The sequence below is a fragment of the Ceratotherium simum genome, chromosome 38 (assembly GCF_057802395.1).
Source record: "Ceratotherium simum simum isolate JZ-2026a chromosome 38, ASM5780239v1, whole genome shotgun sequence".
Taxonomy (NCBI): domain Eukaryota; kingdom Metazoa; phylum Chordata; class Mammalia; order Perissodactyla; family Rhinocerotidae; genus Ceratotherium; species Ceratotherium simum.
The window spans coordinates 26,586,474-26,608,260 of NC_141937.1; the positions used below are offsets into that span (position 1 = coordinate 26,586,474).

The window sequence follows — 21,787 nt, forward strand, 5'->3', positions numbered from 1 at the left end:
TTGTGGAATGCCTAGGCCTCAAATATTCTTCCTCTCATTTTATTCTTCATGAAAAGAAATTCTTCCACTCCAGGTTTCTTTATTCTAAAAAACTGATGTATTAGGAACAAAAGAATGTCTTTTCTAACCTAACCACTCATTAAGTCAGTCTTTCCTTTCATCCTTCTTAAGGCATTAGAGTAAGGGTAGGACTCATAGCCATCCCCAACACAAAATGCAAAGGGTTTCTCTGACCTTATTTAAGAGGGACAACTTGTTTGATTACAAGGTATCTTTAAGATATTTTGGAACATTTCAAAGAATAGTCAGTGTGACTTACAAAGGTACCAAAACACGGATAAAAACAAAAACCAACTTCTAAGTAGACATGGAATACCTAGATTTAGAAAGGAACAGTTTATTTCTGGCTAGTTAATAAAGCACTAATTTAAAGTTTAAATAGAAAAGGAATTTGATTTGAAAAGTAGAGTCTAATTCTAGAAATGCAAGATTAATTAAAACATAGCAACCTCATGCTTCTGTTAGGATGCGCATTTGCATGCAAAATCTTTTAAGAAGGGTGGCATGCCAGACTTAGTATAGAACTGTTTCTCTTAAAATCTTACTTGCCTACACAGTAATGGAGGCTACAGAAGTCAGCAAAGCTTCCAACACCATAAAAGTTTAAATCAGCTATTAGTGAAAGTGAAGAGGAAAAAGGAAAAATAAACTAAGAAAATACATACAGACAGACTTTAGTAAGAAATCCTAAGAGCTAAAATATGGATGTCATAACAGATTATCATGGTATTTCTCATCTAACAAAATTCAGTTTATTACAGAAATAACAATATTGTGGAATCAGATATAGAAAAATAATTTTAAACAAATGGCTCTCAAGTTATGTGAGGAAGTTTTGTCACAAATTTAAGCCTCTTGGATTTTGAGTGATAGATGTACGATTAGGAGTGAAACCTTTGAACTGTAAACATATGACAAAAATAATGATGATGATAGTACCACCATAATATCCAGTGAAGAGATCTATATGGAATCACAACAGAGATTAATTTAAAGTGTTTACTTATTCCGATCTCCTTTTTAGTAGAGTTTGATTTAATAATTTCAGCACATTTTTCCAGTATGTTTTAAAAATGAAACTAGAAGGGGAAATGACTGAAGGGAGATGTCTCTGACACTTTCTAATAAGACCAATGTGATTAAACCCACAAGCCCAAAAACTACGATAAGTAAAAATAAAAGTTTCGTAAGTGTATCATGAGATGTGATCCAGATATTTCTAGCTTATTTTAAAATGTTTTAAAATAATGTGTAAAACCTAGAAGATAACCCTTGCTCTAATTTCCATATAAAGGGATTATGTACATCTAAACTGCACACTATAAATTATATTTTTCTTAATTTACGAGAACTTTATTACATGAAATTGAGTAATTCTTGAAATACTAAAATAAAATGCTATAATCAAAAGTACTCTAAAGTTTACTTTTAAATAATTGATAATATATTTAGCTGTACAAAGAAAGAAAAATATTGGACTACAATATTTTAAAATAAACACCAAGTCAATAGATGATCAAGTATAAAAATGGACATTTTAAAAGGCTTTACCCGCATCATTTCATTCTCTAATTGTTTTTTACGATGTAGACGTTGCTGATGAGATTTGAGTACATTTTCTACATGTTGCTCCATAAAGAATTTAAATGCCTGAGGAGAATAACTTTGAATACGAGATTCCCTTCGCTCTTCATCTTTCTTGTTTTTCCTCACGGTGATAGGTGAAGTTGTGATCTGTTTCTTTTCTTTATCCCCACTGTCAACATTTTCATAACTTTTTCCACCCTCATCTTCCTTGGGCAGGCCCGGCTGATCCTCCTTGCTGGATTTACTGACTGACTCATATGGAGGAACGGACGGGTTCTGGTGGAGCAGATGTTTTGGATAAGGTGGTGGTGGGCCTTGATAGTTTGGAGCTTCGGCAACAGGAGGCATAACAGTCATATTTGAAGGGGTCCCCTCAGAAAAAGGACTAGGTTGAACAGTTTGGATTGGTTGTGGTATCCAAGAAGGGTGCGTCGGTGCTAAAGCAGTCTGGAGCTCTGGTTTTAATACACGTATACTTTTCACAGGCTGTTGAATAGGAGCTGGTGTAATAGCAGTGACTGTTGTAGCTGAAGGCTGAGAATTAGCAGAATGACTTGTTCTATTTCCTAATGGGTTATTAAAAGAATTTGACCTCACTGGTATGTTAGGTTGCCAGGCAGGGATTTCATGCCCGCTGCTCGGGGACGACTGGGCTGGAGCAGAAGATGACTGAGGCCAAGTCGTTTGCAGTCCAGGTACATTAATGTTATAAAGTTCCATGTTATGACTGTTTCTGTTTGGCACCATCATAGACTGAGGAATATTTCCATTTGTATATGAGGAAGGAGCAGCAGATGCCCCTGTTTGTAAAGCAGAAGGGCTCTGTCCATTAGTTGGGGTCAGAGGATATGGAGGGGGTGGCTGCCGATTCACAGCTCCAGCAGGGACAACATTTTGGTGTATCATAAAATCAGTGTGACCACTACCATTCTGAATTCCAGGTCTCCCCGGTGGGAAGTTAAATTTGTTAGAACTCTGCATGATGATTGGTTGTCTGCCAACAGGAACAGAACCGATGCCTCTCTGTCCCTGATTAGGAGGGTTCATTGGGGACGTGTTAAGTGGTGGGGGAGGATACCCCTCCTGCCAGGTTCCAGGTGGAACAGGAGAGATTCGGGAGATGACGTATTCCATGTTCCCAGAATAGCGCTTTGTTTGAGAGTTTGGCTCCCATGAGGGGGGAGGTGGAGTGGTACCTCTTGGTGGGGGAGTCTGGCCTCTTGGTGGTGGTGGAGGAGTGACACTCCTGACTTGAGGAGGTGGTGGGGGGTTCACCCGCTGTCCGTTGCTAGGGTGAGCCTGAGCAAATGCTGTTACACCAGATCCTGACAAAGGTCTTCCGACATCCGTCTGTGAGCTGGGGCTCTCAGAACGATAGGCCACACTTTCTCCTAGTGGTGGGCCATGTCTCTGAGGAACTAGGGATTCTTTAGAGCCTTTCCAGCTTTGTTTGCGGTTAACTGATTGTTGCACACTCCCTATGTTCATAAAACAGAGAAAACAACATGTTTTTAATCTCTTATTTTTGAAAAACTTAGCTTGGAATTCTGACACTACTAAATGATAATTCTCTTTCAAGAATTATAAAAATCAAATTTTAGTAAGTGGTTTTATTTTACCTTTTAAAATTTTATTTCTGACTGGGTAATACATTCTCATAGCTCAAAATTCAAGAGGTACAAGAGGATACCCACCTCTGTCCCTTAGCCAACCCCTTCTTTGAAGGTAACTAATGTCATCAGTAAGATATTTTATGGATACATAAGTAGATAGTATACCTATCCTAGATATACTATTGTGCCTGGCTCTTTTAATATTAAAAAATGGAAGATTCTGGATCAGTATATAAAGTGTTTCCTCACTTTTAAAAAAATGTTAGGCCCGGCCCCGTGGCTCAGCTGTTAAGTGTGCACGCTCCGCTGCTGGCGGCCCGGGGTTCAGATCCCGGGCCCGCACAGACGCACTGCTTCTCCGGCCATGCTGAGGCCGCGTCCCACATACAGCAACTAAAAGGATGTGCAGCTATGACATACAACTATCTACTGGGGCTTTGGGGAAAAAAATAAATAAAATTATAAAAAAATGTTATCAGTTTTTCACTGTATGGATATACCCAAATTTATTTAATTAGTTCCCATAGTGATGGACACTAAGGTTGCTTCTATTCTTTGCTTTAAAAAAAAAAAAAAAAAAGCAATGAAAGATTTTGTACAGGTATCATTTCATATATTATGTTAAGTAGATGAATTATTAGAAGTGGCATTAGAGCCAAAGGGTGTGTCCATTTGTAATTTTGATAGATGCAATAACTAATTTTAAACATGGCTTTGCAAACAGAAAAAAAGACAGCAGGAGATAAGTAGTTGAACACTAAATAAAGTAGAGATTTTACAGTCTCTCTTAATTTCCAAATAAATGAAATATGCAAGAAAATATACAATACCAAGAAATATTTAAAATATTCTGGCCACTTGGAAAAAGATATATAATACATTTAAAATATATATATGATACATTTGTATAAAATACAATACATATAAATAATACATTCCAGAAGGATTAAACATTTAAGTGTTAAAGATGAAACCATACAAGTACTAGGAAAAACAAGTGAACATTCAATAATATTACAGTACCTCCTTTGTACCTCTTGGGAAGGTCTTCCCAGGAATGACAAAGGTAGAGAACACACAGTAAAAGACTGACAGATCTAAATACATGAAATACTTATCACCATTCAAAACAAAACAAAAATAACAAACATGCACAAATCTGAAAGATCAACATCATCCTGGGAGAAAATATATTCAATAACACATATGAGATAAGTGGTAAATGTTCAGAATGTACAGTTTAACACTCCATTTCATCTAGGCTGGGCAGCATCTTGGGTCTGTGACTTGAGGGAAAGTCATCACTCTGGGCAAGCTAGACAAGTCCTCTGGCCACCAGGCTCAGTCTCACCTTCCTCAGACAGTCAGCTGAGACTAAATACACCATGTCACTCACCCAGCTTTTACCAGTTAAAATGGAAGTCTCCGCAGCTCTAGAGAATACCGCCATCCCTGTTGATCTGCACCTCCCATCAAGCTCTCCGTGTTCCTCCACTTCCCAAACCCTCCCACTACTGCCCCCTAGACGCACTCTGCTCTACAAGCAGCAGATGCTCCTGTATCACTACCTCTGCTCCAAGCTTTCCCATCGCCTCTTTAAAGCTCGTTATCTTCTGCTGACATTACTTTCCTTTCAGCTCTTTGCAATTAAGGTTTTCCTTAAAAATTGAGCTAAAAGGTGGGATGCTACCCCTCTGCTCTCCATTTATGCTTCCAGATCATTATTACTCCTTGATACTCTTTTTAAAAAGCCAGCTCTTTGGAAGCTCATGCTATCTGGGAGGCCACATTCACTCCTCTCACCTAATCAACTCCTACTTGCTCCTCCTCATTCACCCGTAACTTGGATATTCGGTCTACTCAAAGCCCTGCCAACATTCTGTAACTTCAACATCCATGTGGACAGACCATCCCATCACCGTCACCTCTCCGTTTCTTGAGCTCCTCCCCTCTACTCCACCTCAGACATCACTCCCAAGATCACATTTCTAATTTTGATATTACCCACATCTGCTTCTTTTTCAAAATCACTAATTTAAAAAATTATACTCTTGGATCACAACTTCTTCTCCTCATGTTTAACTACTCCTACTGCAAACGTTCTTCAACCTCATCAAGACCTCCAATATTAATCCCCTACTTCATCAGTCCTCCTCTTTCTTTGTTTTTTTTTTCCTTTTTTTGGTGAGGAAGATTGGCCCAGAACTAACATCTGTTGCCAATCTTCCTCTTTTTTTGCTTGAGGAAGATGGTCCCTGAGCTAACATCTGTGCCAGCCTTCCTCTATCTTGTATGTGGGACACTGCCACAACATGGCTTGATGAGCAATGTGTAGGTCCGCGCCTGGGATCCAAACCCGCAACCCCAGGACGCCATAGTGGAGCGCGCGAACTTAACCACTACGCCCCCGGGCCAGCCCCAGTCCTCCTCTTTCTTTATGGTGCACTTTAGCCAATTTAAATCCATGGTCCAGGGCCGGCCCTGTGGCTTAGTGGTTAAGTGCACGCGCTCCGCTGCTGGAGGCCCGGGTTCGGATCCCAGGCGCGCACCGATGCACCACTTCTCTGGCCATGCTGAGGCCGCGTCCCACATACAGCAACTAGAAGGATATGCAACTATGACATACAACTATCTACTGGGGCTTTGGGGGAAAAATAAATAAATAAAATTATAAATCCATGGTCCATCACTTCTTCCTTCCCTCTGTATTCCTTTCCTTCTCTCCTCATTTCTCTTCATTCATTAAATATTTATTGAGCATTTATACACCACGGACTGCCCTGAGCAATCCAAGTATGTTGGTGAACAAGATAACATCCTTGGCCCCAGAGACCTTACATTCTTGGGGGAGGAGACTGACAATAAACAAGTGAGTAAATAAACAAGGTAACATCCAGGTATGATAAATGCTATATTAAGGAAACATAAATGGTGTCCAATGTAGAGAGTAACAGGAGGATAGAACGGGATGAGATTCAGAGGTCAGAAAAGGCTTCTCCAAGGAGATGACATATGATCTAAGACTGGGCAAAGGTCCTGAGGTGGGAGCTTGGTATTTTTCAAGAACAAAACAGAAGCCTAGTATGACTGAAGAAGCAGTAAATGAGGGGAAGAGTAGTACTAGATGAAGTCTGAGAGTAGCGAAGCCATGGAGAGAAATTTGGAAGGGATGAGAAGCCACTAAAGACAAAAGAGGAGTATGCTCTCATCAAGGATTTAAATTACCCTTTCAGCAATATTCTCAACTCCCTTTATCTCTCTATCTTATTTTGCACTTGTTCAGTAAAACTCCAGTCAAGGATGATTTGAACTATCTAATTTTTTTCATGCCTGCTAGAAAAGGTGATGTAAGGAGCAGACCGATTCCACCATAAATTCATGATCAGCATCATCGAACAGCCTCAACACTGCCAGGAAATGCTACTGCTTCTTTCGGTCTCTACTACTCTCGCCAGTCTCCTCAACTGCCTACCCCATTCCTCAACCATCAAGCTTAGCTAACTTTCTACTTCAGAGGAAACTGAAGGCATCAGAAAGGAAGTCCCTTATCTTCCCTAATAACCTTCCCTAATAATCTTCCTGTTAGAGAAAATGGTTGTTTTTCTTCCTATGTAAGGCTGATAATCTCTCATCCTATGCTTTGGATCCTTTCTTCTCTTGGCTTCTCAGGAAGCTTACTTGATCCTTCTCTCTTGAATATTTAATTTCATCCTCTTAACTGGAGTCTTGCAATTATCTTTTAAACATGCTTAAGTCTTTCCTATTAAAAAAACAATAAGGCTATCCCTCCACCCCCATATAGACTGCTACCTCAAAGTGTTATTTGGTGGTGGTCCACAAGCTTATATTGGCCCACCATGAGATAAGTATGGAAGTTAGATGAAAATTTAGAAATTTTTACAGAAATCTGACAGAGTAATTTTATGTCTGTTAAATGTAATAGTGAAATATTTGAACTTAAATTTTGTATGTCATTTACATTTTTAATTTTCTAGTAATTCATTATTATTGTATTTTATAAAATTATTAATCCAGGGGCCAGCCCGGGTTCGGATCCCGGGCGTGCACCCAGGCACCACTTGTCAGGCCAAGCTATGGCGGTGGCCCATATAAAGTGGAGGAAGATAGGCACAGATGTTAGCACAGGGCCAGTCTTCCTCAGCAAAAAGAGGAGCAGTGGCATGGATGTTAGCTCAGGGCTGATCTTCCTCACACACACAAAAAAATTATTAATCCATAATGAATTAGAAATTAAAAACATAAGATCTTCACCACAGATAAGAAGCACTACTCTTGCTAATATTCTCACTCTTACTCTCACAGAAAAAATTCTCAGAGAGTTATCTATTCTTGAGTTCTTTACCTCATATTCCTTTATTTCTCAACTCACTCCAATCTGAATTATGATCCCATGACTGAACAGAAACAAGTTACCCCATGTGTTATGGGCTGAACTGTGTCCCCCGCAAAATTCAGAAAGTCCTAACTCCCAGTACCTCAGAATGGAACTGTATTTGGAGATAGGGCCTTTAAAGCAGCAATTAAGTTTAAGTTTAAATAAGCTCATTAGAGTGGGCCCTAATCAAATATGACTGGTGTCCTTATAAGACGACGAAATTTGGACAGAGAAACACCAGACACATGTGCATGCAGAGGCACGACCAAGTGAGGACCCAGTGAGAAGGCGGCCATCTGCAAGTCATGGAGAAAGACCTCAAGAGAAGCCAAACCTGCTGTCTCCTTGATCTGTGACTTCTAGCCTCCAGAACTGTGAGAGAATCTCTCTGTTATTTAAGCCACTCCATCTGTGGTATTTTGTTATGGCAGCCCTAGCAAACTAAAGCACCAAGTTACTAAAGCCAACAAGATATTTTCTAGATTTCACCTTGGTCAACCTCTCTCTCTTAGTACTTGGCCTTTTTGACCATTCCTTCCCCTTCTTGAAACATTTTCTTCCCTTGGGTTTCAAGACACTAGAAACCTTCTTGGCCTTTTCTTTCCTCTTTGGCTAATTCTTCTGTCTTCTTTGCAGGTTCATCCTCTCCTATCAGCAACTAAGCAATAGGCTTGGTTCTAGGCCATCTTGTCATTTTTGTCCTCATTATCTCCCTTAGGTGACCTATTTCATGTGCAGCACTGAAATGCAGATATTCAGCTCCCTACTTGACATCCTCATTTGGATAACTCAATGAGCCTAACTTAACCTTATGTCCAAAACCAGACTTATGATCGTTCTCCACCAAATCCCGTTCTCTCCCAGCATTCCCTTTCATAATGTGGGCTATCACCATCCACCTATTTTTCTATCCCAAAAGCCTAAGAGGCATTCCTCTCATTATCATCCCTTATATGTAAGCTATCGCCAAGTCCTTGTCAATTTTACTCCTCCCATCTCTCTTAATTCATTCACATTTCTCCACTGCCATCTCCCTAGTCCAAATTACCTTCATTTCCTGTGAACTACCATATCTCTTATCACGTCTATCCAGATACCCTCCCTTGTCCTCTCTAATTTGTTCTCATCCACTGCAGCCATCTTTTTGAAACACAAATCTAATTGTGTTATTACCCTGCTTGAAACATTTCCATAACTTCCTGCTGCTCTCAGGAGAAAGTCAAGAGACAGTTCCACATGGTCAGACCCCATGTACTTCTCCAGCCATGTCTCATACTCTTGTTTTCAGTGCTCTAGCCCCTTTCATTTCTTCGAATGTGGCATCAAAACCTGCCAAACAGGCCATCCATATGGACACTCTTCCTCACTAAACCCATCCCCATTAACCCTTGTCTTACTTCAGATATCAGGTCTATTATCAGTTTCACAGGAAGGTTTTCTCTGATCTCCTGATCAGGTCAAAAATCCCTCTATTATATGAGCCCCTAGTACCATATGACTCTCCCCTCTTCGTTCACACTTACATAGGTGTAATTCTACACGTATCTGTGTGAATATTTGATCTCCCTTACTAGAATGTCACCTCCACAGAAGGGCAGGAACTTTACACCCAATGCAGAGCAAAGGGCCTGAAACTGGTTGATCAATAAAAATTTGCTGAATGAAAGGAAGAATAAATAAATAAGACCTCTTATAAATCAATAAAAAAAAGACAAATACAAGATTAACAAAGAATTAAAATGCCAATTTAAAAATAACCAATAAATAAATGTTCAACTCACCAGTGATCAAAGAAATGTGAATGTAAAATGAGATAGTATTTCCATAGCCATTAAATCTACAAAAATGATAATATCTAGGATTTACTAATATAGGCATTGTCATATTAAACTGATAGGGAGAATATAAGTTGGTAACATCTTTCCGGACAGAAATATCTAAGAAAAACCTTAAATTTTTGCAAGTCTTTGAAAATTTACTTTTAGGAATCATATGATTCCATTTTAGGTATATGAAGTGAATAAAGTCAGTTTTAGTATGACCCCATTGTTTGCTTAAACAGCAAGAATCAAAACACACATATAAACCCACTCAGGTTTTCCACAGGAAAAAAGACTGAGAAATAAAACACACCAAGATCTTAACGGGTATTAACAGTGGTGTTTCCTTTTTGCTTTATTTACTTTCGAAATATCCTATGATGAGCATGTTTTACTCTTACAATAAGAAAAAATTATAAAAAGAAAAAAGAATAGTTTGAAAGATGATATTTGTGGTTAAAAAGAAATATTTCAGGGCCAGCCCCGTGGCTTAGCAGTTAAGTGCACGCACTCCGCTGCTGGTGGCCCGGGTGCGGATCCCGGGCGTGCACTGACGCACCGCTTCTCTGGCCATGCTGAGGCCGTGTCCCACAAACAGCAACTAGAAGGATGTGCAGCTATGACATACAACTATGTACTGGGGCTTTGGGGGAAAAAAAAAAAAAAAAAAAAGAAATATTTCAGTTGCAGTATAACCAATCAAGTAGTTTTCAACCTAGACTGCTGCTTATCAGAATTACCTATGGAACTTTAAGACCCCATCCTCCAATTCTTTTTGGTATAACACTATAATGTTATCATCCTAATTTGAGACTTTCACTTACTATGAGGCTTTTAACAATTTCTAAGACCAAAGATTTGATATACTTAAATATTTTAAAACAACACTATAAAATATGAAACTAGAAAAAAATGCTTTGATTAATCACCTGGTTTCAAGCTGGCATTAATAGGTCTGGTGACTGCTACAGCCATCTGTTCCCGTCGAGGATCTTGGTAACTCATTTTACTAATGAATTCAATTGCGGCTTCTATACTCCTGTTATTAGTTTTCTGAAGAGCTTGTATAACCATATCCTGATATGAAGTTTAAAAAAACAAGAAACAAAATTTAAATCTTACAATTTAAAAATAGTAAGAGGGAACAAGCACTATAAGTTTCACTAGAGAAATTCACAATTATGAAGAACAAGGCCTCAAACCATAATATTAATGTCCTGTTTGTAAAACTACTATAAAAATTCATACAAACCCAAATTACTAAAGAAAACACAACAAATCCTCAAATACTTCAAATGTTTCTTTAATTTTTTTTTTTTTTTTGTGAGGAAGACCAGCCCTGAGCTAACATCCAATGCCAATCCTCCTCTTCTTTTTTTTTTTTTCCTGAAGACGACTGGCCCTGGGCTAACATCCGTGCCCATCTTCCTTTACTTTATATGGGACGCCGCCACAGCATGGCTTAACAAGCGGTGTGTCGGTGTGTGCCTGGGATCTGAACCGGTGAACCCCAAGCCGCCGCAGTGGAGCGCGTGCACTTAACCACTTGCGCCACCGGGCTGGCCCTCTTTAATATTTTTACCTTCATATAACATATTACTTTTTTCTTCTAGGATTAACTTCTTCCGGGCACAATCATAGCAACATAATTCTGATTATTTCTCATTCTTAATTTCATTCTTATCGAACAAACAGAGACTATCGGATTGTTAAAAAAGTATCAATCAAAATACTGGAACTACCCTTGGAAACTACTCTCGTATCGTTAAAGATTTTACTAAGCACCTTTGCCACTGTGTTGAGTTATGCAGCTCTGGTTCCTATCCTCTTAGAGCTTACATTTTTAGAGAACTTTCTTTATAAGGGCACAAATATAGGACAAATGGGAGAAGAAAAACACTTAGACTATATATGATTGTGATGAAGACTTTAGGAGGCTAGACGGTATGACGGAAAAAGCAGAAAGTTTGGAATCAAACAGAACTGAGTCTGAGTTTCAAGAGCCCCACATTAATGTGCTTCTGTTTTTCATGCTTAGAAGCAAAAATATACTCCAGTGATTATAGCTTTATGTGCCCCACTTTAGACCTGTGTGAACTTTAGCAAGTTATTTAACATTGTAGAGCTCAACTTTTTCATGTGTCGTACGCTCACAGAGTCAATGCAGGGTTACATAAGAAAACACGTAAAAGCATATAAGCACAGTGCCTGGAGCTCAGATGTGGGCTGTCCTCCCGCTCTGCTCCTTGTCCTTTACACATAAACATAAATTATACACTAACATGCAGAACGCACCCTGACATGTATTTTTCAAGAGGGAGGCAGGTACTTACCTGGCCTAGAGGATTTAGTATTTCCAATAATATTACTAAATGAGAAATGGCTTAGAAAGACTAACGGGTGAACCAGCTACTGATATCCGATCCTCCTACGTGAAATGGTTGGAGTTGAGTGTGAGACCAACCAAAAAAGTGTTGTGGCAGAGACTTGTCTACTTAAGATCCATTCTCCTTTCTTGGAAAAAGTTACTGACTTTCCTGGAAGAAGTTTTCCTTATAGCTACAGTGGCCACATGACGATTCTGACCAATGAGACAAAAGCGAGGATTTCTGGAAGAATACTGTCACCCCGATTTAGGTGCTGGTCCTTCCTGTGTCCTGTTTCCTAGACAACAGATACAACACTTGTGCTAGAGCATGTTGCCACCGAGGAGAATTCAAGAGACTCACACGAGTCCTAGGTTCTGACGTCTTCAAGAGACTGAGTCACTATTTTGTTTAAAGAATTATTATTTGGATTTTTGTTAAAAGCAACCAAACTCAATCCTTAACTGATACAAAGGTCCAGTGCAGTCACATGTTATGTCAACCGGACTATGCAAATTTGTAGTGAGATACAAAGGAATTAGTAAGTTTCACTTTATGTGCAAATTTAAAATAATACAAATCATCCCAAATTAAAATTCACCAGGGAGTGCTTTATTTTAAAAGTGGGCTTAAACCAAGTGAACTGTAACTGTATTTATGCTATTATCACATGGCAGTACCATCTCAGCTGGTAAGAAAACTGGCACCCACCATCCTTTTTCAATATTGTGAGAACCATATTCTTGTTAAATGTGCTAGAATTTCAGCCTGTGATTTTGGTGATTAGTATGCTGGCTTTTATTTTTGAATATTTATTGCTATATGTTAAAATATTTTTTACATCTGTAACAATATCAACCGAGTGTTCCTTAAGTGGGGGTGTTAGTAGTGCCAGTGTGAAAAAGAGCACTCTCAAGTCAGTAACTTTAGAAGTTTTATGTGATAAGACATCATCATGTCCACATTACTAAGCTTTTGTTTTTCATGCTTACAAGCAAAAATACACTCCAATGATTGTAGATTTATGTGCCCCAAGAATGCATAATCCTATTTAATATTTATTCCTATGAAGGAATTAATCTTGAAATATTTGAGGTTTTAATTTTACAGAGCACCAGAAACATATTCTCAAAAACTGCAATTGCCTTGAACTTGGCGTAGCTAAAGGAATAGATTAGGGCTTATGAAATGATAAAAATAATGAAGTGAAAATTGGATAAGAATTTTGAAGTACCAGGTTAGGATCTTGAACAAATTCTGCAATATAATGGGAAGCCATCAAAATGAGTGACTCAAGGAGGTAGCACAAGTAAACTGCCATATGCTTTGTATCACCATGGGTATAAATAACATGATACCTTCATTATTTGGAAAAATTAGGATTGGTAAATGTCTAAATGCTTTTAGTAAGGCAATCTTGCTTAATGGGTTATTAATGTCATAAGGTGACAATTTTGAAATGTGTGACTGTAATAAAGCTAACATATCTTTGTAATGCAAAGCAATTACCGTTATTATTGCCAACAGAATAGCGCTTTGACAATGCCTTAGATTTCTTAAAACTGCCTACATGAGAAAGAATTTTTAAGCTCCTTAAATGTATGGACCCTGTCTGGTATGCCTCACTATCCTGATTTATGGGTTCCCACATAGTAAGAGCTCCATAAATACATATCTACTGAGGTGACTTATCTGAGTTATCACATTACCACTTAAGGGCCTTTACAGCTATGTGATTTTCTAAACCCTCTTTCTCTAGCAATATATAAAAGCAAAGAATAAGATCAATGATTCAGCCGTCTCTTTATTCTTTGCCTTTTGGCTAAGGGATCAGGAACAAAGTACTCTGGAGAATCTCCAATCAAGCTATTTCCTTAATCTTCCAACTACTAACCAGGAAAACATCCCAGGTCCTCTCTCCTCTGTCTCTATTTTCTGGTGCAAATCCAATATTTTTAGAATACAAGTATAAAAATGATAGGAAATAATAGTAATCAAATGGATGAATAGACTGGGCCAGAAAAAATAATTTTTCTTCCTAGTTTAGTTGTAAATCTCCCTTTTCAAATCCTTTACTATAATGCATACTTAGGTTCTCATTTTTAAAATTAAATACAAAGATATCTGAAAATGTGGTCACCATAATATTAACAATAGTGAAGAAATTTTAAGAGTAGCTATCTTTGTATAGTAAAACTAAAGGTAGGGCCTGGCCTGGTGGTATAGTGGTTACGTTCGCACTCTCCGCTTCAGCGGCCGGGGTTTGCAGCTTCGGATTGCGGATACAGACCTATGTACCGCTTATCAAGTCATGCTGTGGTGGCATCCCACATATAAAGTAGAGGAAGATGGGCATGGATGTTGGCCCAAGGCCAATCTTCCTCAGCAAAAAGAGGAGGACTGGCAACAGATGTTAGCTCAGGGCTAACCTTCCTCACCAAAACAAAAAAAACTAAAAAAAAAAAAAAAAAAACCTAAAGATAATTTTCAGTTTCTCTTTTATACTTTTTATTTTTTAACAGAGAATAGATATTGCTTTTATAATCAGGGAAAAAGTTACTATAATTTTGAAATAAAATGTAATTAATGCTTGATTATTCACATTTATATTTTTGATGGCCAGTTTTTATCTAAAATGATTTCTGGGGCCAGCCTGGTGGCGTATCAGTTAAGTTTGCACGCTCCGCTTCAGCAGCCCAGGGTTCGAAGGTTCGGATCCCGGGTGCAGACGGACACATGGCTTGTCAAGCCATGCTGTGGAGGCGTCCCATATAAAGTAGAGGAAGATGGGCATGGATGTTAGCCCGGGGCCAATCTTCCTCAGCAATAAGAGGAGGATTGGCAATGGATGTTAGCTCAGGGCTAGTCTTCCTCATACACACAAAAAATAAGAAATAAAATGGTTTCTGCCACCTAAAATATTCATATAAAGTATGTTATCATGGAAAATAAATTTTATCAATAACCTAAAGAAAATATGATTAAATCTGTGTGCTATGAAAAACTTTCAAAACGAGTTCTGAAGGTAAATATGGAAGACTTGGCATAAACTAACATGAACTGAGATTTCATTAAAATAAAACTCTGAAATTCTTGGAGACTGATCAACATGTAAATTTTTAGTTTTTGTGAATTTACGATTTGGGCCTGAGAGTGATGTGAACATAACTTCTTAATGAAATCCCTGCTTATACTTCTTTCCCTGTAGTAAAAACTTAAACGTCATGTCCTCAGAGCTGTCGTTTCCACCACAGCCACTTGGCTCGCAGGCCCTCCTATCACATACAGATGTCCCTACCCTGCCCTCAGCTGTGGCTTTCTTCACCTGCACTTTCACCCTGACTTTGTGACTGGACCTTCTAAATCCCAGAAACCCCAGAGAAAACTAAAGGAAGAATCATTATTTTGCTTTACCAATCAATGGAATTGTAAACAACATTCTTTGTAGAGAGAATACACAAATTTGTATACACAGTTATTCTCTCCAAGGAAACATTTAGGGAGGAGAGCACCTAAAAAGTGTTATGTGGTATAAGGTAAGAAAAATCCTTTCTTTTGTCTTTAAAAGTTCTTACCTCATCAAATCCAGCAGCTTGCAAGTCTTGAAGCATTTGTGGATTAACTTCTGAAGTACTCCGATTTGTTTCATTTGCAAATGGTTGTAGAGAGTTTCGAATTTCCAGCAAGGCTTTATGATGTGTCCCAAATTTGGGAGGATTTCTGACTTGTCGAGGATCTTCAGTTGACATTTTACTCATGTTATGCTCAGCCTTAGCAGCATCAGATGGTTTGGATAAATTCCTAAGGGATTCCCGAATTTCTTGCAACATTTGCCGGCTGCTGCCAGTGTAGTTACTGGCAGGAAAGGTCTTAGGCCTCATTTGTCTATATCCTTCTGGCTTTTCACTCCTCTTCATGAAAACATCTATATATATAACCCACACAAAGGACTTCTTTAAGAGCTACTTGATAGATTCAGAACTTTCTCTTGAGCAAAACTGAAAAAGATCCTTTGCAGAAGTCCCCAGGAATGTTAAAATTCTTTGCAATCTAAATAATTAACCCTATAAAAGAAAAAATAAATATAAGCTATAAAGTGATTAACTGATACAGCAGTACGAAGTATTAGGGGGAAAAAAACCACTGATTTAGGAGTTGGGGACCTAGGTTATAGTTCCGACTCCATTAAGGGTTACTGCATGGTCAGGACAAGTTAGTTCACCTCTCTGTGCCTGTTTTCTAATCTATAAAATTACCTCGAGTAGTGGTTATGATGATAAAAAATAATTTTAAGAGTGCTTTAGTAAGCATATGACATATATATAAATGCAAGGGGTTACTAAGTGAACAATACAATGGGCAACCTCTCATTACCAACTTCACCTAGCGGCTCCAATTGTAGATTTTACAAATTAGACTTCAAGTACAAGATTTCTTTAGAAAAAAGGGTATTGTTGCTTTAAAAAGGTTTTTAAACCACTTGTTCAGAAGATACTTTTATGCTTCAAAAACAGATGCTTGGGTTTATTTCCCAAACTGTAGAATGGGACTCCAGAGATAGTAAGCTTACTAACAATGGGATGGGGAAAGGACATCTGAGGACAACTTGTCTTATTCCTCACTTAACACATGAATGTCTTCTACAATGCACTGGAAGAGGAAGAACTGTCATCTGAAGTCTACTTAAATGTTTCCAGTGATAGGGAAATCAGTAACTCAAGAAAGCCATCCCATTTGTAATCTGCAACATTTGTTAGAAATGTTTTTTATGTGGAGCATCACGAAATCTCAGTGCATACTGACAGCCTGTTATGGGCCGGTGCTCAACAACTGCCTACACTCTTATAACCGTCCTAACAGCACTGTGAGGTAGATTTACTATCTCTACGTTGTAGATGAGGAAACTGAGGTTCAGAGAGTGTGGGTAAAATAGTTTGTAAGTGGTACCACCGGAATGTGAAACATTGCTTATTATCATCTATTAGGGGTCTATTTCTAGTCTCATTAAATGTAATCATCACTCATGTTACCTAAAGATGTCTATAGACAGATATAGTAGCTCCTTCTTGTCATTTAGGTCTCAGCCCTATGTTACCTCCTCATAGACCCTTTCCCTGGTCATCTAATCACCCTGCTTTATTTTCTTGATAGTACTTATCACTATCTACAATGATCTTGTTTACTTGTTAACTGTGTATCTCCCCTCACTGAAATAAAAGCTCTACCTTATTTTGTCTCATAACCACTGTCTGTCCACCGCCTATATCAGAGCCTGGCACACAGTCAGTGCTCAATAAATATACATGTTGAACAAGTGAAATAAACACGTCTCCTAAACATACCCAGTTTCTTTAACTCTTCCCTAATTCTAGTCATGCTCTTCTGGATACACTCTAGCTTGTCAAAATTTTACAGGGGCTAGAAAAGCACAGCACTTGTAATGGAGAAACAAAAAACTTATTCATGTACTTGTTCTGTTAATTACTAGAAACGTGGACTTGAGCATTTAATTCTCTCAAAAACTGTCTCGTGAGGCATAAAATGGTAGAGTAACAAGATTCACCTTATGGCTTGAACAAGGATTAAGAGCAAGAACGCAACACAACTATAGGAATATACACACAAGTGTTCAAAGATGTAGGCTGTTCCTTGCAACGCTATCTATAATGGCGAAAGATAAAATCAATCTAGATGCTCATCAGGAACTGTCCCAGTAACTCACAGTACATCTATATAATACGTGATGAAGCAGATGTTAAAAAGAATGATGCAGTTCTATCTAAATGTAATAACATGAACACATATGCACAATGTATTCTTAAGCAAGAAAGGCAAGTTTCAAAACCCTACATATAAAATAGTGATTTTCTGTTTTAAAATTAGATTATGGTGATGACTGTACAGCTCTGTAAATAGACTGAAAGCCACAAATGAGTAAACTTTACGGTATATCTTAGAGCTGTTAAGAATAAACCTTTTTATTTTTTTAATTATACTTATGGATATTAATGATACATATACAGACAGGAATATGTGCAGCAGGCCTGAGACAGGATGAAGTCCTGAAGCAGACCACTAGAGGCACAGTTTCCTGATGACTTCACTTCAATAATCAGCACTTTCATGGCACAATTGCTAAATCAGTTATGAATCAATCAGATTCTACTAGACAAGCAGCCCACATTTCTCCATTTTGTAAAGACAAAAATGATGAACTTTGTCATTGTGTTGCTGAAAATAACACAAATTCTGTCTACAACATAACCCAAACTACTGATAATTACTTCATAAATGAAATTAGGACTGACACATCTTGTGCTTTTATGAAGACAGCTAGTCCTTAATGAGAAGCATTTTTTTCCCTAAGCCTTCCCAAAACATTAATTTAATAGCTTACTAATGAATCTTTCTAGGTTTAACATTTAGCTCACCAGTCTAAAATTTGCAGAATTCACCTTCTTGCCCTTTCTGCAAGTGGAGATATTTTCCATTTCCCATTCTGGAACCTATCATTTCTCCATGATCAAGGATTAACAATAGTGGTTGTGCAATTTCACATGTCAGTTCTCTCAGTATCTGGATTGCATTTCATTTATAGCATCGAGGCATTCCTTTAATATCTCTCTTATTTTGGGTTTCAACTCCAAGTTAAACCGTCATTTTATTATTATTATTTTATCATTATTATTTTATCATTTCCAAAGTCATTCTCCTTGATAGAGATGAAAAAAACAAAATAAGCATCGTTTTGCTTCCCTCTGTCAAGATATAGCATTTGCCCCCATGCTCCTAATACAGAACCTGGTAAACAGTAGGCAGTGCAAAAATATTTGTTGAACTAATAAATGCAGGTGATTTATCCCTTCTTTTTACTCTTTTTTTTTTTTTTTTAATTTATTTATTTTTCCCCCAAAGCCCCAGTAGATAGTTGTATGTCATAGCTGCACATCCTTCTAGTTGCTATATGTGGGACACGGCCTCAGCACGGCCGGAGAAGCAGTGCGTCGGTGCGCGCCCGGGGTTCCGAACCCAGGCCGCCGGCAGCGGAGCATGAGCACTTACCCGCTAAGCCACGGGGCCGGCCCTTTTTACTCTTAAAAATTATATAATCTTGGGTTTTTTTCAATTATAAAAAGATGCACTCATTGAAAAATTCAAATATTATAAATTATATAAAGTAGAAGTCCCTCATAATTCACCTCCCTCAACAGAGAGAATCACTGTAGTACACTGAATAATGGCATCCTAAAAGATCTCCAATTCCTAACCCCTGAAATCTGTAAATGTTACCTTATTTGGAAAAAGGGACTTAGCAGATGTCATTAAATTAAGGATTTTGACATAGGGAGATTACCATGGATTATCCAGGGAGCAGTACATGCAATTACAAGTGTCTGTAGGAGAGGCAGAGGGAGATTTGATACACACGGAAGAGAAGACAATGTGACCATGGAGGCAGAGACTGGAGTGGTGTCCAGAAGCCAAGGAATGCCGGCAGCCAAGAGAAGCTGAAGTGGCAAGGAAAGGCTTTTCTCCTAGAGCCTCTGGAGGGAGAGTGGCCTTGCCAACACCTTGATTTTGGGCCACTGATAACTGCTTTTGGATTTCTGGCCTCCAGAACTGTGAGAGAATAAATTTATGTTGTTTTAAGCCATCAAGTTTATAGTACTTTGTTACATAAGCCACAGGAAACTACTACAATCACTATTAATACTGTATATTCTAACACATATTACTATTAATCAAAATTGGATCATAATACACAAAACATGACATCATTCTTTTACATAATCATTTGAATTTACAAGAAGAGAATGTTGTGTTTCCCAAACTTATCTGACCAAAGAACTTAATTTTCACAGAACATTTCATGAGATTCATGTTCTATGGTATATACTTTAGAAAATGCTGGACCAGAGAGATTAATTCTAGTCCTATGTTCTATAACTCTATACTTTGATTACATAATTTTTTTCTTTTTTGGTTAGGAACATTGTCCCTGAGCTAACATCTGTGCGATCTTCCTCTATTTTGTATGTGGGATGCTGCCACAGCATGGCTTCATGAGCAGTGCATAGGTCCATGCCCGAGATCTGAACCCACGAACCCCGGCCCGCCAAAGCCGAACATGCGAACTCAACCACTACACCACCGGGCTGGCCCCTGATAACGTAATTTCTAACACTGCTAACATCCAAGCAAGTACACAATGGTCACAGAAATGACTGAGTTCTGGTATATGTATAATAATATGTTTTAGGGCTAAATGAGTGAAAAATTAGTTATGCTTCTCTCTCTCTCATCTATATGTTGAAATAACCATGAATAAAATATGATGTCTGGAATTTATTTCAAAATAATTTGGTTTTGTGGTGAAGTGGATGGAGACAGAGATGAGACAAAAGTAGCAATACTGGATGACTGCTGTAGCTGGGGGATGGGTACATGAGAGTTCACTGTACTATTCACATACTTTTGTGTATGCTTGAAAGTTTCCAAAACAGAAAGTTAAAAAAAAAAAAAAAAAAAAAAGGAAATGACTGTAGCACTCTGGATCTTGGAATAGTTCTGCTACAAATTATTGAAATACAAAATACACTAAAAACACACAGGATTTCTTTAATGTAAAGAAACCAGTAATTCCATGGAACAATATCATTTCAACATTAGCTTTTCAGAGGAAATAAGAAAAACATTACATTTAAATGTTCATTTCAACTGTACAATGATCTGCATCTTCTGATTTCAGAAACGCCAAAATGGAGGAAATGTGACATATCTATATGCAACCTGTCACTAATATATTCACACATTCCCCTCTATTTCCCAGATTAGTTCTGGCCAAAGCCCTGTGAGCAGACATAACATGTATCAATTCTGGCTGAGGCAGTTAAAAGCCAGTGTGCTTCTGCATCTCTCTTTCCTGCTTCAATGACAATGCAGGTCACGTTCTGAGATGGTAGCTTCTCAATCTGGAGGGAATGTGGGTCCCCAAGCCACTCAATGGCTTACTAACCCCCATTGGACTTTGTGTAAGCAAGACAGGAATCTCTGTTGTGTTAAGCCATTGATATTTTGGGATTTGTTAGCACAAAACACCTAATATCATTGTGGAAATAAACAAAGACCGCCCAAAACAAGCAGAGGCTATTTATTCAGAGCTCGCTGTAGCAAGGGAATCAGCCACCGTCACCTGAGTTTGGCAGAGACTCAAAGGTAGGCAGAGGAGAGCAAAAGTTTTATACTAAAAACAAGGGAAGACTTCAGGTATGCTCTGATTGTAGACTGTTGACACGAGGAAGCTGGAGGCCAGCTAACCAGAAGCAGGGCATCCTATGTGACTGGTTCAGGGAGTCCATTTGGCTTTCTTTGGTCGATGCTGAGCTGGAAGCCACCACTTACTGACCAAGACCTGACTGGTTGGGTCTACTGCTACTAAGGCTGTGGGTCAGAGTTCTATTTTCATATATGATCTGGCCATTGTCTATTTGTACATTTAGTTTCTCATAAGCCTAACACAGAAATTAGTACCTAGAAGTGAGGTGCTGCTGTAACAAAAACTTAATATGGTATTGGCTTAGTGGTCAGGCTTATGGCTTCAAGAAAACTGATACTGGAGGCTGGAAAAATGGAGAACCAAGTTTTACAGTGACAAAATATCTGCTAAAGCTGTTGCCTGTTATAATGTACAAGGTGACAAAGAGCCTACTCAACTTGTAGTTCTACGAAAAGAGTTTGGAAAAGAGCATCTTAGAAGTATATGTTGGCTGCTATTGGCTATTTAGCAAAGTATTATAAGTAAATGATAAGGTCAGGAAAGAAGCAGCTGATTTGCAAGCAGAAATGGAAAGGAACAGAAAGAGTTCAGAAATTTAAAAAGTCTTGCAGGGTTGGAAAAGCAGCATGCTTCTAGACCCCAAACAAGAAGAGATGGGATTAAAAGAC

At 38.3% G+C, this 21,787-nt stretch overlaps 1 protein-coding gene across 4 annotated transcripts in view; it reads right to left on the reverse strand.

Annotated features, from left to right (window-relative positions):
• Positions 1–21,787, reverse strand: part of LATS1 (large tumor suppressor kinase 1) — a 42,320-nt gene that overhangs the window by 15,304 nt on the left and 5,229 nt on the right. For 2 of the 4 annotated variants that reach the window (XM_087425231.1, XM_087425234.1), the window contains exons 2-4: positions 15,418–15,906; positions 10,406–10,553; positions 1,612–3,125 (exon numbers count right to left, since the gene is read on the reverse strand). In XM_087425231.1, coding sequence (XP_087281357.1) covers positions 1,612–3,125; positions 10,406–10,553; positions 15,418–15,759 — 2,004 coding nt within the window. In that variant the 5' untranslated portion in view covers positions 15,760–15,906. Of the gene's footprint in view, positions 1–1,611; positions 3,126–10,405; positions 10,554–15,417; positions 15,907–18,273; positions 18,555–19,270; positions 19,463–21,787 lie in introns of all 4 variants that reach the window. The other 2 variants (XM_087425232.1, XM_087425233.1) reach the window with 2 other exon arrangements.